Source organism: Dreissena polymorpha, chromosome 9 (assembly GCF_020536995.1).
Source record: "Dreissena polymorpha isolate Duluth1 chromosome 9, UMN_Dpol_1.0, whole genome shotgun sequence".
Taxonomy (NCBI): Eukaryota; Metazoa; Mollusca; class Bivalvia; order Myida; family Dreissenidae; genus Dreissena; species Dreissena polymorpha.
In genome coordinates, this window is record NC_068363.1 from 97,369,449 (window position 1) to 97,385,203 (window position 15,755).

Consider the following 15,755-nt stretch of genomic DNA (forward strand, 5'->3'; position numbering starts at 1 on the left):
CTGTAATCCACATTGAAATCTCTAGTTGCAAACATGGTATGCATATTATATTAACACTTGCAATGAAATCAATATTGTATGTCTGATACTTAAGGTTCGGTATTTTTGTGTACACGTTCACATCGGTCTTTAAAATTAAAGGCTATATCTCATGTTTTTATTCAAGTAATCTGCATACTATTTACATGGTGCATCAACAGGATCAGAACAGAAATAGTAACATAGTTTTTGTTTAAGTGTGCATTTTCAGAACTATGTTCGATGGTATCTCTTGCATTTAACTTCAAGCAAACTTTAGTCTGCTTTGTGTTACCTGACCTAATTGATTCTTCACTGATAAAACAATACTTGAAAGTAGAAATGTGTTTAAGATACTGGTGCCCATACAAAATATGTTGTACACAGCTAAATCCACTATATATTCTTAAGCAGTGTATTAATTTACAGCAAACGTTCATCAATGACATTTTGTTTTGTATTGATCTGTATTGAACGATTAGATACCCTGCTCATTGATTACGATTGATAACATCTAAAATTTTACAATTTGAAACAGATATCAAATTTGTTATCAATTACAGCAATTTTGAACATTTGTGTCGCAGATAAATATTACATAAATGTATTATCGTAATTACATTATGGAACAACATACCCGTCTACCAGTTTGTATTTGTGAGTGAACTATCCCGAAAGCGTTTGGTATCAACATTCGTGAATAAACAGCCAACATTCAAGGACAATTTAGTTGTTGAGGAACCGAGCCATCTATCTTAAGGGTGCAACACAGCGTCTTAGCAGTTACGATGCATCTTACTTTCAATTACTTTCAATGCATTTAATACTTAATGATTGCATAATATGAAAGAAAAGATGTGTGAATGATTAATTAAGTGTACGTAATATAAGCAAAACACAGGACTCGACATATTGTTTGTACGTATCGAATACTTTACCATATAAATAATCTTTTTAACAAAATTATGACTTACCAAACAAAGAGTACTTAAATAAAGAGCACTTAGAGCGGGTAAATATTTAGACTTATCTTCGAGATTAAATGAAAACTACAACAAGTCAACTGATTTAGCTTCATTATCAAGCAATTTAAAAACGCAAGGTACTTAAAAACATGAAGTATTGATTTGAAACGTTTTGTCAAGCATACCACTTGATTCTTGTCTCTTCATGTTAATGCAGTTTTCCTGTAAATTGAATCATAAAGTTAACATTTGTTCGCCACTTGTTCGAACAATACATGCTGAAAGTGCAGCTTTGAAAAACAAGATTCAACCAATGCTTGGTGTTAAAGTGTTAACATTTATAAACTTGGCATTAGTGAGAAAGGGCGGAACACATATTGATTATCGATATAACTCACCGTTAAGTGCAATCATTTCATAAGCTTTTTTCTCTTATAATTAAGAGAGTATTAATCCAGCACAATCTACTTTTTAAAATTTTGATTGAAATTTTAAATTATCTTGAAGACGCATTTACATGTATAGTTACGTTTAAATTTATTCATTTTAGCTTGATTGATTAGACATGGTGCAGCTTATTAAGACACTCTCGACAATGTTTGCTAGGTATAACCAGTTCTTACCCTTAGGAAAAACGAATGGACTAATCATGATAGTTCCATAATAAAAACATGGTCAAACCAGGATATATGATAATGTCCTGCCACATTTTAAAAATGTCATAACGATCGCAAAAACATATTTCAAACGCGAATCTATATTTGAAACGTTTCATTTAACACATATACTAGAATGATACGATGTATTGAAATGACTATGATGGGACACGATAGAGTGGCATTGATTTGGAAATCAACAAGCAATAGTTGATAAAGTTCCAGAATGTTTCTTCACAACCATAGGCATTTGATGGTCTATGTATATGCTCTGGCAATGATAATGAACTGAAAAGACATTACTATGACAAGGGGTGAACGGAAGAAATGTTGTAACTCATATTAAATAAAGAAGGAGATACGACAGTTTTCCGTTCAGCCCTCGATGAAAACCTTTGAAAGTAACTGTTGGCACATAATTCTGCTGCTACTGAGTATGATAATAAACAAATAATCTAATAATGTTCTTTTTTAAAGAAAGGAGATTTATTAATTATGGGCTTGAGAATTTAAGCAGTATCTAACACTGAAATGTGTTCCATGTAAAATATTGTATCCCTATTTATTGCTCCATTTTAATGTTTTTAATTTCAATTCGTAATAATATGTACACAATTTTCCTTGATTTAAACCCTTTCAGTCAGACATTTCAAAACTAATTTAATTTACAAACCATTCGGTAAACTTCTATTTCCTTTCTCGTATGTTAGAAGATTTGAATTGACCTATCAGAAACTTACTTTTTACACACTTATTTCAGAAATTCATGAAGATGTTATACTATAAATAAATGAATATTTTTATTTTTAACATTTGCGGCTGCAATGACCTTACAATTACTTAGAGCTTACAACACTTTTTCACTTTTCGAGACTCAAAAAAGTAGAGAAATCTTTCTTATTAAACACTTTAAACACAAAGTTATTGACTTGTTTAATCATACCGTCTAAACAACATTGTTTTGCATACCATAAACGCAATCGATTCGTCTATAATTTACTTTATATGTTTTGACACACATAAGTCAATTTTTTTTTAATTTAATGCAAGATTATAGTGAGCTACGAGTACATAAGTCAGGATGTTATAAATCAATTTTACATTAATTTTATAGAAATGCATTTATCAAATCACTTTTAAGTGTTTGAGCTATCTCCAGGAATAAAGGATGAATAAATAACGAACATTTACATAAAATATGTCTTCTGATATATTATAAGATATGTCGTTGAATATGTCTTACGATAAATCTTCATATTTGTCTTAGGATATGTCTAAGGATAATTTTATGGATAAGTCTTAGCATATTTTTTAGGATATGTCTTCAAATATGTCCTATGAAATGTCGAAGGAAATGTCTAAGGATATGTCTTAGAATATGTCTAAGGATTTGTCTTCATATATGTCTTAGGATATGCCTACGGAAATATATTTGATTATGTCATTAAAACTGTCTTAGGATATGTATTCATGTATGTCTTAAAATATTTATTGGAATATACATGTAATGCAGAATCCCTTGATTTGAAACTTTGACTTAAATTAAAGCTTTATATCAAATATATACTCTGTGCAGTAACTTATCAAACAATTGGATCTGGTCTGAAATTCTCTGTCCATGCATAAGCTGGCCTCACAATAATTTTGTTTTCATTAATGAAAGCCTAACTGATTAATAACAGCAGCAAAACAAATGTGTTATTCAAAGTGAAGATGTTCATGGAAGCATTTTGAGAAGACCATACAGGACAATCAATATGTCTTTTGTCTGATAGTCCTTTCTTGTAACCTCACCTTATTGATTCGGATACTGATAAAACAATACTTGACAACACATATTTCCCACGTGGCAAATGACATTTACATTTCACTTAAGGGGCACAAGTTGAAGGGACTTGAGATAATCTTTACATTGAAACGGCTGTATACAATCATTTTGTTATCTTCCAAAACAAACATTGATGACGGATTTAGTAATTTTCTTCAAAAAGACTCAGTACTTTTGCGAGCGCTATCTAACAAACTGATTTTTGAAAAATGTTTTACACTTTAGTGACATCATGATTTTCATATGTTTTGTTAAAACTTGCATTTGAGAAGAAATATGTTTTTCTAAAATATCGTATGCAGATTTAGTCTCTAAAATCATATTCATCTGTGCACATCGATGATTTCAGTGTGAAAGGTAAGTATGTGAATCAACGTCTTTGTATGCATTTGCCTAATTTGTTTGCAAAACAAAATTAAATAAGTATATATATATATATATATATATATATATATATATATATATATATATATATATATATATATATATATATATATATATATATATATATAATAAAAGTAAAAACACGTGTCTGGGATTTTAAATATATATTGATTTAGCCAACGCGTTTCGCATAGCTCATCAGGGCATAATACAATATATTACAACGTCAAAATGTCATGGAGATAACGTCATATCAATTATGACGTCATAACGTCAATAAATATTAAATGAAATTTAATTTGGGTTTAAATACATGTATAAAATGTTGTTCTTTTGCTAACCTAGCTGAAATATTGTTCGAAAATAGCTTATAAAATGGAAATATTTTAAATTTTGGTTCATTATGTGAACATTCATCTAAATGTTTACTTAAAGGCATCTGTCTTGTTGAGGGGTCTCGCATTTGTTGTTCATGGACAGATCGCCTATTTCTAAGTTTATCGCCAGTTTGACCTATATAATATTGTTTGCATCCATTGCATAATAATACATAAATCACATTTTGTATATCACATGACATATTAGTTTTTATTTTGAACATTTTGCCATTAAAATCAAAAGAATTCCCTTCAATAATATAACCACACAGGGCGCATCTAGAGTCATTACATTTGGATACTCTTGGTTCTTGAGATGAAAAGTAAGATTTGGTTAACAGACGTTTTAAATTAGGTGGCTGTCGCTTACATTTTATTATCTTCTGATTTGAAACTATTTTATTCATAACCGGGTCTGTTTGTAAAATGTCAATGTTGTTTTTTAATACGCCAAACAGTTCTTTATTTTTTGGATTTTGTGTTGAAATAAATGGAATTATATTACTCTTGTCTTTTTGTGTTGATTTTGAAAGTAATTCATGTTTAGGGATGGAAAGTGCTTTTTTAATACCTGTATTTATAATAGATTGTGGATATTTTCTTTGAATAAGTGAATGCTTAAGTTCATTTAAACGTTTTAGTTTAAGTTTATCATTCGAAACTATGGTGCAGATCCGTTTCGCTAAAGTGAAAGGAATATTTATCTTTGTGTGTTTATTATGACACGAGGTAAAATTAAGATATTGTTTAGAATCAGTTTCTTTGTAATATATATCAGTATTAATTTCAGTTTTGTTTTTTATAATCAATATATCAAGAAATGGTAACTCGAGTGTGCTTGTTTGCATTGTAAACTTGATATCCGAATGTAAGTTGTTTAAAATAGTATAAAAGTTTTGAAGTTCATGGGGAAATTTTGTCCAGAAAATAAAGCAATCGTCTAGAAATCTTTTCCAAAATGTTTTTATAAAAGAAAGAAATTCATCATTATAAATTGATCCAATTCTTGCATATAGTTTTTGTTCTAAAAATCCCACTACCAATGTAGCGTATGTTGGCGCGAATTTAGTACCCATTGCAGTCCCTTTAGATTGGTTGTAGTACTTATCATCAAAATTGAAGTTATTATTTTCAAGTATTATTTTTATGCCTTCTTTTATAAACCGTTGCGAAAACCTTTCATTAACCGAATCTGGATATTTTTGAAGCCAATAATCAATAGCTTCTAAACCAAGAGTATGCGGTATATTAGAATATAAATTAATTACATCAAATGATACTAATGTACTTGACTCTGGAATTGGTGAAGGTATATGTATTAGGAAATCTATGTTATTTGTTATATTGCTATTGACATATTTTACAAACGGTTTTAACAAGATATCCAATAAAGAACTTAAACGACTTGTTTCACAGTTAGTTCCAGCGACTATTGGGCGAAAGTTTAAATCGTCTGGATCCATTAACTCTATATATTCTGAATTGCTGTGTTTAATTGCATCCTGAACGATTTTACTTTTATGAATTTTTGGAAGACCATAAAATAGGCTTGTTTTCCATTCGAATTTTACTAAGAAATCATTTTCCTGTTTAGTTAGTTTGTTATTTTCCTTTAGTAAATTGCGTATTTTTGAAAGTGTTATTTGACTACCATTATCAGGGATTGGTTTATAATATTCAACGTCATTTAACATTGCTAATAATTTTCTTCTATAAAAGTCTGTATTCGAATGCGAATGCGAAACGCGTTGGCTAAATCAATATATATTTAAAATCCCAGACACGTGTTTTTACTTTTATTATATAATATTCACAATCTGGATTATTACATTTTACTTATATAACTATATATATATATATATATATATATATATATATATATATATATATATATATATATAGTTATATATAGTTATATATATATAGTTATATATAAAGTTATAGATATATATATATATATATATATATATATATATATCATTTTTAGGAATTGCAACGAATATCAAAATTGGTATTCGAACATTCGGTTATTAAAGTATTCGAACATTCGCTACTGCGGTATTCAGTTTATTTAAATAAAACATGAAAGTTAAACATAATTCATTGTGAACAAAATTGCAGTATAAATATTATTAAAACGTGCAACAAAATGCATTAGTATACATAATATTGTAATAAAATACATAATTAGTATACACTTACATACTTTTTAAAAAGTTTACTTCCAAACAGACCTAGTATATAATGGTTATGCTATCCATATGGATATCTCGAGTTCTTCTCGGATTTTCTGAAAAATGACATTCCATTGACGCCCAGGTTACACAGGGATGAAAGAACAGGTGTTGATTTGTCGACAGTGCCAAAGATTAGAAAATGATTAACGATATATGCCGGAAATCACGGTCATGGAACTGAATTTTCTATTATGCGCTTTACACTATTATAAATTGAATAAACAGTTACAGCCACCTCTCATAACATAAAAATAATTGCGGGTTAAAATGTGGGGTAGACACCTATTTTGTGATGGACTAAAAGTTGCAATTAACTTACATAATATGCTTATTTATAACACATACAGCCAATGGCATTTACAAAGAAAAACAATATTTGATTATTCGAATATTCAAATAATTGTTGTCATTCCCAGTTATTTTGTACGTAAATGTTCATCCAACTTATTGTTTTGTCAACTTATATATATGCAAAATACATGTTTATGTCTTAAACGGAGATTATACGATTTTGTCAAATATTTATGAATTTATATACAATTTGTAAAACAATTATTAAACATTTATTTCAATATAAATTAAACTAAACGTTAAGAAGAACATGTGTCGAACAATGCGAAATCAGCCAGATATTTAATTCTGAAATCGAAAATGTCTATACAGTCGAATTCTCCAGCATGTATATCCTGCATGTACGATATGAATCTGAATTCAGTTTTACGGATCATTTTAATTTTCTGCAACGATATCTATTCATACGACACACGAACAATAACTCCGATCCGAATAAAAAAAAACGAATGTTTGAGTTATTGTAATAGTTTTCCCATAATACATTTAATTTTTGTTGATTATGAGTTGTGTCGTTACTTCCTAGCAAAATTACCAGTAAATCATTGTCTTATTCATTCAAAACACTTCGAAAACTGATTTTACTCATGATTCTGCTAGTCATGAATTGTTGACCATGACATTTCTCCTCATGTACCTAAGACCATGATACAATTACTATTGTTTTGCTCCAAGCAAGCTATGTGCTGTTTGACATTATGGAGAAGTATGTTCTGGTGGAGTCTATCCAAAACCTGGAGTCATACGGATGGACAAAAAGTGCATTGTTTAATACCACCAACCCACTAGGGCCATAGTATAAATTAAACTGATAAAAAACACCTGCATAGCTATTTAATATCAATTGTTTAGTCCTGTGTCTCCAGAATAGAGACCACGACACACAAAATCATCCTTGTTTAAGTAAATTTAAAGTGATATTATGGTCATTTTTCACTGTTGAATTGAGCTGAAAAGAATTAACAGGTCAAAAGAGTAAGTTAAAATGTGGTTACTGACCAATTATCTGCAACTCATCTTGCTACCAGTTGTTAATAAAAATATATATTTTATATCATATATTTTACGTGACCCACCCAGTCCTGTAAGCCGAAATGATCTGTAAAACAAAATGGTGTCTTTGTGTCGTATAAACGAATCTGCACTATAACTAAATTTAGGTTCACATTGTACATGCGTGATTAGTTGTGAAACGAAATTACGGTTGATATTCAAATGCATTATTTTTCTCTTTCCGGGATATTGTTTTAGTATGTCGATGCTGCATTAACAAATATAAGTGTATATGAAAGTGAAAACACAAAAAATAAACAACGGTTGCGATATAAACCTAAAAACTGTTAGATACCCATAATATCACTTTAAACAAGTTAGAAAACTGAATATTATGTCTGCCATTATATTTATCAACAATTCTTTTTCGGTAACAGGTTGACATTATTTTAACAGATTGTCTTTAAGCACTCACTTAAAGAAAAATGGAGCCATTTAAGAACTTCAACCCTTACAAGTTCTTATTCAAGATTACTTTATCGCCCTGTTATCTCTCAAATAGAAAAATCAGTGTTCAAACATCACTTGAGCCTTGCTCTGGGAAAACAGTACCAACTGCATGTGCCTAAAGTGATGTCCCAGATTAGCCAGAGCAGTTTGCTTATCAGGGACAACATTGTCTTATTTAACGAACTTAAAAAAAGTCTCTTCTTATTTAATATCAAGTTTAGGTGGATATGTGAAAAATCGTACTTGATTAGCCTATGGGGACTGCAAAGGGACTGCCTAGTAGGAGGCTCAATTGTATTACTATTATCAATAGGAATCTGACTAATGCATTTCCGTCAAGACCTACAACGCGAACTGGTGACGTTGCACATCAATTGATTCTAACTCACTGAAGAGATTATTTTGACATTTTGACATACTTGAAAACCGCAAACTCATTGGTTGTCATGCAAACCTTCATATCTTGAAGGAGTGTTTACATGAAGGAGTGTGACATGTGAACCTGTCGTGAGTAATTCAACATTAAGGCCTGCAACTGAATCTGATGAAAATGTATAAATAACGCTTACTGAAACAGTATTATATTATTTTGTGATTAAGTTTATTATGTTCAATGTCGTATTGGAACAGCCAGTTATGTCTAAAAATTATGTCCAACTTACACCAAATAGATTGAAGGACTCATGTGAGGCAACCTAAACATATATATAAATGTTCACTTAAAAGCATCTGTCTTGTTGAGCGGTCTCGCATTTGTTGTTCATGGACAAATCGCCTATTTCTAAGTTTATCGCCAGTTTGGCCTAAATATTTTTTTTTAATCCATTGCATACTAATACATAAATCACATTTTGTATATCACATGACATATTAGTTTTTATTTTGAACACTTTGCCATTACAATTATAAGGTTATGAATAAAATAATTTCAGATCAGAAGATAATAAATCGTAAGCGACAGCCACCTAATTTAAAACGTCTGTTAACCAAATCTTACTTTTCATCTCAAGAACCAAGAGTATCCAAATGTAATGACCCTAGGTGCGCCCTTTGTGGTTATATAATTGAAGGGAATTCTTTTGATTTTAATGGCTTAATGGCAAACTGCTCTTATCTTATTTTTGGTATCTTAGCCCCAGTGATTGAACTATTTTAGGGATTGCAGAGACAAAAGCCTTTTTAGGATTAGTCTGACTGGATGCGTCGCGATGTTATGAATGTTACTTAGGAAATATTATATATTTGTAGCTTAAATTAAGAACGATTGGAATTCAGTGTGCATGAATTAAAATGTGGATTCTTAGTACAGTGATATCACAGAGATTGTTTTTGTTGAGTTACCACATAAATATGATTATAATTTGCATTTTAACATGATTTTGTAAGAAATTTTCCAAATTAAATATGAGAGATGCTTTTAAATATGTTATGCTTGTGATCAGGTTTTCCATTTGTTGTTGTTTATTGGGTAGGATAAAAACACATATTTTGTTCTTTTCATCAACCAGAGAGAGAGAGAGAAAGAGAGGGAGAGAGAGAGAGAGAGAGAGAGAGTGAGAGAGAGAGAGAGAGAGAGAGAGAGAGAGAGAGAGAGAGAGAGAAAGAGAGAGAGAGAGAGAGAGAGAGAGAAAGAGAGAGAGAGAGAGAGAGAGAGAGAGAGACTAAGGAACATGTATTCAATTTTATATTGTGTATAGATTTTTACGTTATGAATATATTAAAAAATATTTTATTAAAATCTGTTTGTTTTTTTCAGTACTGAATTTAAAAACATAATTCAACCATGAACATCCAGGTGCTGATGGTCGTTTTGTTCGTTGCCTTTGCTGCATGTAAGATTTGGAATGTATATTATTCTATATAATGCAATAATTTTCCTGTATATTCAATGTGGGGAACCCACTATAACATTCTACTGAAATCTTGTGAGCACTGTCTTAACTTTCCAATACAAGCCACCCTGATGTTTAGTGTGCTTACATTTTGAAAACAATTCTCCAAAGTTGACGAAATTTAAACCTAGCATTCAAATGTTATGCATTTTCCAACATTATTAAAGTGTTTCGTAAACATGAAAAGAAGACAAATTGAGAACTCTTTTATAACTCTTTTTGTCCATAAACAAATAGACATAACAGAATATTTCTTGTAGGCAGAAATATAGACAAACATATTAAAATACCCAGAATCATGGTCCTAAGAAAATATTTTTTAATCTGCCATAAGTGCCATCAACCTACCGAAAATGTTAATGGGTTTTCTGCATTGATATTATAGTGATTTGTTTTTAGCTCACATGAGCACGGCGATTCACGTTTAATATACGTTATGTTGTTGTAAATAAGAAAAATGAATTTCTTCTATTTTTTAAAATGCTTGTGTTTTTTAACATTACCAAACTTGAGAAAAACATTTACACAGGTCGGGGTACTACAACTACTTTGACAAGCTCTGCAAGTAATGTAACAGGTAACTTTTAACTAATTTAGATAATTGTCATTTACTGTTTCTCCATTGTCTTCATATCTTAACTGTACTATACTGTAATATAATTATAAAGTTACAGAATGCAAGTATGAAACATACATATCATTATAGTACTATGCATGTGTCCATATACATCACATATATCCTCACATTCCACTTTTGTCTGAAAACTGCACTTATGCTCAAAACAAGTTGTTGATTGTCACATTTGAGTTTTGACCTTGATTTTTGAGGAAATAAAACGGGTGATACAAGCACTGCGAAGTGTGCTCACGTTCGTCATTTGATGAGGGACATAGTAACAGTCCAAACAATCTGCTTTTTAGGAAGGACATTAGGCATTGGCAAAGACAGACAGTGTAACTTCTATATGCCCCTTTCGCCTAATTCATTATACTGCAACTACTTCTTCTGCTAGTATTGTCATTCATGAAAATGTTTCAGACCCGATAGGTGTTATCATTAACTATTTTTGTCTATCTATCAATCTATCTATCTATTCATCTATCTTTTTATGTATCCATATATCTATCAATTGGATTAATTGTAAATTAGTTTATAATGTTAGACATCGGTCATCTATCTATCCATTTATCCAATCAAGCAGTACGTCCGTCCGTTCGTCAGTCCGTCCGTCCATCCATCCATCCATCTACTTTTTGAGCTATTTTTAGACCAATCTTACTTTGTTCCTCTTTTATCTTTTTCTATTAACACTGCAACTACTTCTATTACTTTACTACTATTAGTAATGTTATTCTGGCAAATGTTTCAGACTGCGGAAACCTGACTGACGCTGCATTTTTTAACTTATCCAGCTTTCTTATATATATAACCTTAAAAATCTTTTACAGTGATGAACAAAGGAGCAAAGTAAATGTCTTAGATTTTTTAAAGTCTTGTCTTCTATTATGCAGCAAACAGCACTGGGAATGGCAGCAGCACCACATCAGGTTAGTTAAGTTACTTTAAAATAAGAATGCCTTGTCAACCATTTAAGATAATTGTCATTTACTGTTTTAAAATTACTTTAATATCTTAACTATTTTTTCAGGGAACAATATTCAATTATGCAATTAAGATAATATTATTTAACACATTTGTCAATACACAGCATGGATGTCCCCACCTTCAGCTTTTGTCTAAAACTTCCACTTTTTTTAAAATAAGATGTTTCCTTAAGTGCTATCTCAACATACATGATTACCAATTATATTATTAATATCTGACTTTGTGTTTGTTACTGTGTAAAGATTATGGTTTTCAAATTGGGAACAATATTTAAAATATATATGGGAACCAAACGAACGTAATCAACCCCAATTTATCTGGACTTTCAATAGAAAAGATATTTAAGATTTTATTGCATTTCAATAACACTTATACATGAAAATATTCAATTACCTTGTGCTTTCTCGCACAATTATTTTGATATTTTCTGATTCAGCTTCTACTACGATGACTACCAGTACTTCAACAACAACACCCATATCAACTTCAGGTATCAAAAATCTGTGATTATGACTTTCATATTCTAAATGCAGTTTTTGTGAAGAATCTGTCTCAATATTCTTTTTTTTCACATATAGATGTAATCAACCTGTACATGTATTCTTGATAACTACCAAATATATAATTCCTTAATCATAGCAGGTATTCATGTTTATATATTTTTTATTAACACACCAGTTACTCATACACAATTCGAAGTAACTTAAGGTGAGACCCATTCAAAATTACAAAACAGATCGACTTCACATTTGTATTACAATTTTGGCATTTTGAAACTTCTAAAATTATCTTCATTCATATACATTACAATCCTATATAATAAGTAACCAAGATAAAAACATTATAGTCGGAGGTGATTTCAATATTGTTCTTAACCCATTGTAAGATAAAACAAATGGAAATCTTCATACTCACTCAAAAAATAAAAACATTTCGAATAACATTATTGACAACTACAATTTAATAGACATATGGCGTACAGTTAATCCGATTGAAAGAAAATTCACATGGCACTCAAATACAATACACACAATATTTTGCAGATAAGACTTCTTTTTAATATCTGTGTCACTTTGCAATATTATCGACACATGCAATATAAAACCAGGATTTATAACTGAACACTCGCTAGTTGAACTAAAACTGCATAAAATACAACCTATAAGAGGCCCAGGGTACTTAAAACTTAATAATAGCATCTTATTAGACACACAATATCAAACACAAATAAAACAGGAAATCACCGATACAGTTCAAAATAACAAAGATGCAAATCCAAACACCTTATGGGAAATAATTAAAGGTTACATACGTAACACAACAATAAGATACACGCCATTTAAACAAAAAAAACACACAAACTTGAAAATGAAACCATAAAAATCATTGAAACACTTGAAAAACAGTTGCCCGAAACAAACACAAATGATACCACCGCACTTGAAAATGAAATTGTTTAAAAAAAAAGAAATATTAGAAGGAATTTTTCATACACACCTCAATGGCATAATACTTCGAGCGCGGGCATAGCATGTTGAACACAATGAACAAAATACAATATACTTTGCAAACATTGAAAAACGTGGAAGCGAACAAAAAACTATGCACTAATTAGTAGTCAATGGCAAAGATATAACAAATAGAAATCACATACTAGAAGAGTAACGCCTATTCTTCGAAACGCTCTATAAACGAAATAATGTTGAAAATAACACCCTCTTTAAAAACACACATCATGCTTTAAATGAAGGGGAAAAAAGGATGTGACGGATTCCTATCAGAATATAAATGTGGACTGGCTCTTAAAGAAATGCAAAATAACACAAGTCCGGGATCTGATGGCATCACTATCGAGTTTTATAAAATATTTTGGAACGATATAAAAACACATTTTACTAATTCACTAAATTATTCATTTAACAAAGGAAGTCTAACCACGCTTCGAAAGCAAAGTATAATATCACTCATTCCAAAACCTGGAAATAACTTAGAATCCCTGTCAAACTGGCGCCCGATTAGTTTACTGAACATTGATTATAAAATAGCATCTAAAAGCATAGCAAACAGAATTAAAAAAATATTACCATCAATCATTTCAAGATCTCAACCCGGTTTCATAAAAGGACGATACATTGGTGAAAACGTTCGTCTTATACAAGAATGCATTAACTATTTCAACAATTCAAATAATTCTGGTCTAATATTCTTTGCAGACTTTGAAAAGGCATTCGATTCACTTGATCATTCGTTTATGTTCGCTTGCTTAAAAAATATGACCTTTGGTGAAAGTCTCATTAAATGGGTAAAACTGTTCTATGCCGACCTTAAAAGTAGAATTACTAACAATGGCTTCTTCTCAAACAGCTTTAACATTGAACGAGGGCTTCGACAAGGGTTTCCACTTTCATCATCGCTATTTATTATATGCATCGAGTATCATCTATCACATCACATCCAATTAAATAAACATATAAATGACATATCAATAGAACCTGACGAAGAAATTAAACAGTCCCTATTTGCTGATGATGCAACTTACATTTTAATTGACAATTACGATTCTTTCCATAACCTAATAGAGTCACTAACCCTTTTCGAAATAACATAGGGTCTTAAACTTCACACAAGTAAATGTACTGTGCTACGAGTAGGTATATTAAAACAAAGTAATGTCCATTATAAAAAAATGAAATTTAACTTAACATCCGATGAAGCCACAACGTTAGGAATTACATTTACAAATAATGAAAATCAAACAGTTCTAAAAAACATACTGCCTAAATTACAAAAGTCTAAAAACTGCTTAAAATCATGGCAACACCGTAAACTTACATTGATCGGAAAAAAACAAAGTATTAAAAACGTTTGCACTGCCTAAATTAATTTATTTATTAACAGTTCTCCCAAATCTACCAAATGACATTATAAACGATATAAATTCAACAATATTTTATTTCATATGGGACGAAAAACATGACAAAATTAAACGAACTCAGTTAATTCAATCCGTAGCAAATGGAGGTATCAAATTAACGAATATCGACTCATTTGTGAATGCAATCAAATGCAGCTGGGTTAAAAGATACCTAGATAGTACCAATACGAGAAAATGGAAAATATTCTACCAGAAAATTTTAAAAAGATATGGCGATTCCTTACTTTTTTAATGTAACAGCAGCAATAATTTCTTACATTTAATTTCAAAAGAAAACATATTTCTATCTAATGTTCTATCAGCATGGAGTAATGTTACTCATAACCTAGAAACCCAAACTAACAGTAAAACTATTTTATGGAACAATAAAGACAATAAAGCTTCAAACATTGAGACGTTTTTCTATAAAGATTGGTTTGAACGAAGCATAAACTACTTCGACCAATTATACGACTACATAATCAAGGACTACACATTAATAAAAACATACTCATACATATTAAATCTTTAATCAATACAAATAACACACCATGTACTCAAACAACATTTGTAGAAAACATACTTGCAAGACAAAACAAAACGAAGAAAATATTTTACACACTACAAATTAAAAACCCTATAGAAAACTCCAAAACCCAAAATAAATGGCAAGTCCTTTTTCGAGAACAAGAACTTAATTGGAAACAAATATTTATCATGCCATATAAAGCAACTATAGAAAGCACACTGATAAATTTTCAATATAAATACGTCCGTAGAATTATAGCTACAAATAAAAATCTCTTTATATGCAAATTATCTAACTCCAATTTATGTGACTTCTGCGGTGAAAATATCGAAACTATAGAACATCTATTTTGGGAGTACAAACACATCCAGCCTATTTAGAACCAGTTAGCATCCTTTCTTGAACAACAACAACTAAGCGTTACACTTTCCTATTTAAGTGTAAGTTTCGGAATTAACTCATTTAAATTAATAGAATTTAATAATATTGTTAATT

The 15,755-nt window shown here is 30.3% G+C and overlaps 1 protein-coding gene across 12 annotated transcripts in view; it reads left to right on the forward strand.

Annotated features, from left to right (window-relative positions):
* The first annotated feature begins 3,642 nt into the window (after positions 1 to 3,642).
* The window catches only part of LOC127844741 (protein new-glue 1-like), a 29,449-nt gene continuing 17,336 nt past the window's right edge, over positions 3,643 to 15,755 (forward strand). For 4 of the 12 annotated variants that reach the window (XM_052375190.1, XM_052375191.1, XM_052375196.1 and 1 more), the window contains exons 1-5: positions 3,661 to 3,824; positions 10,076 to 10,151; positions 10,741 to 10,788; positions 11,724 to 11,759; positions 12,254 to 12,307. Coding sequence is in view for 3 of the 12 variants with exons in the window: in XM_052375202.1 (XP_052231162.1) it covers positions 10,103 to 10,151; positions 10,741 to 10,788; positions 11,724 to 11,759; positions 12,254 to 12,307 (187 nt within the window). In the remaining 9 variants the exon portion in view is untranslated. Of the gene's footprint in view, positions 3,825 to 9,481; positions 9,623 to 10,075; positions 10,152 to 10,740; positions 10,789 to 11,723; positions 11,760 to 12,253; positions 12,308 to 15,755 lie in introns of those variants that run through there. The other 8 variants (XM_052375197.1, XM_052375198.1, XM_052375192.1 and 5 more) reach the window with 7 other exon arrangements.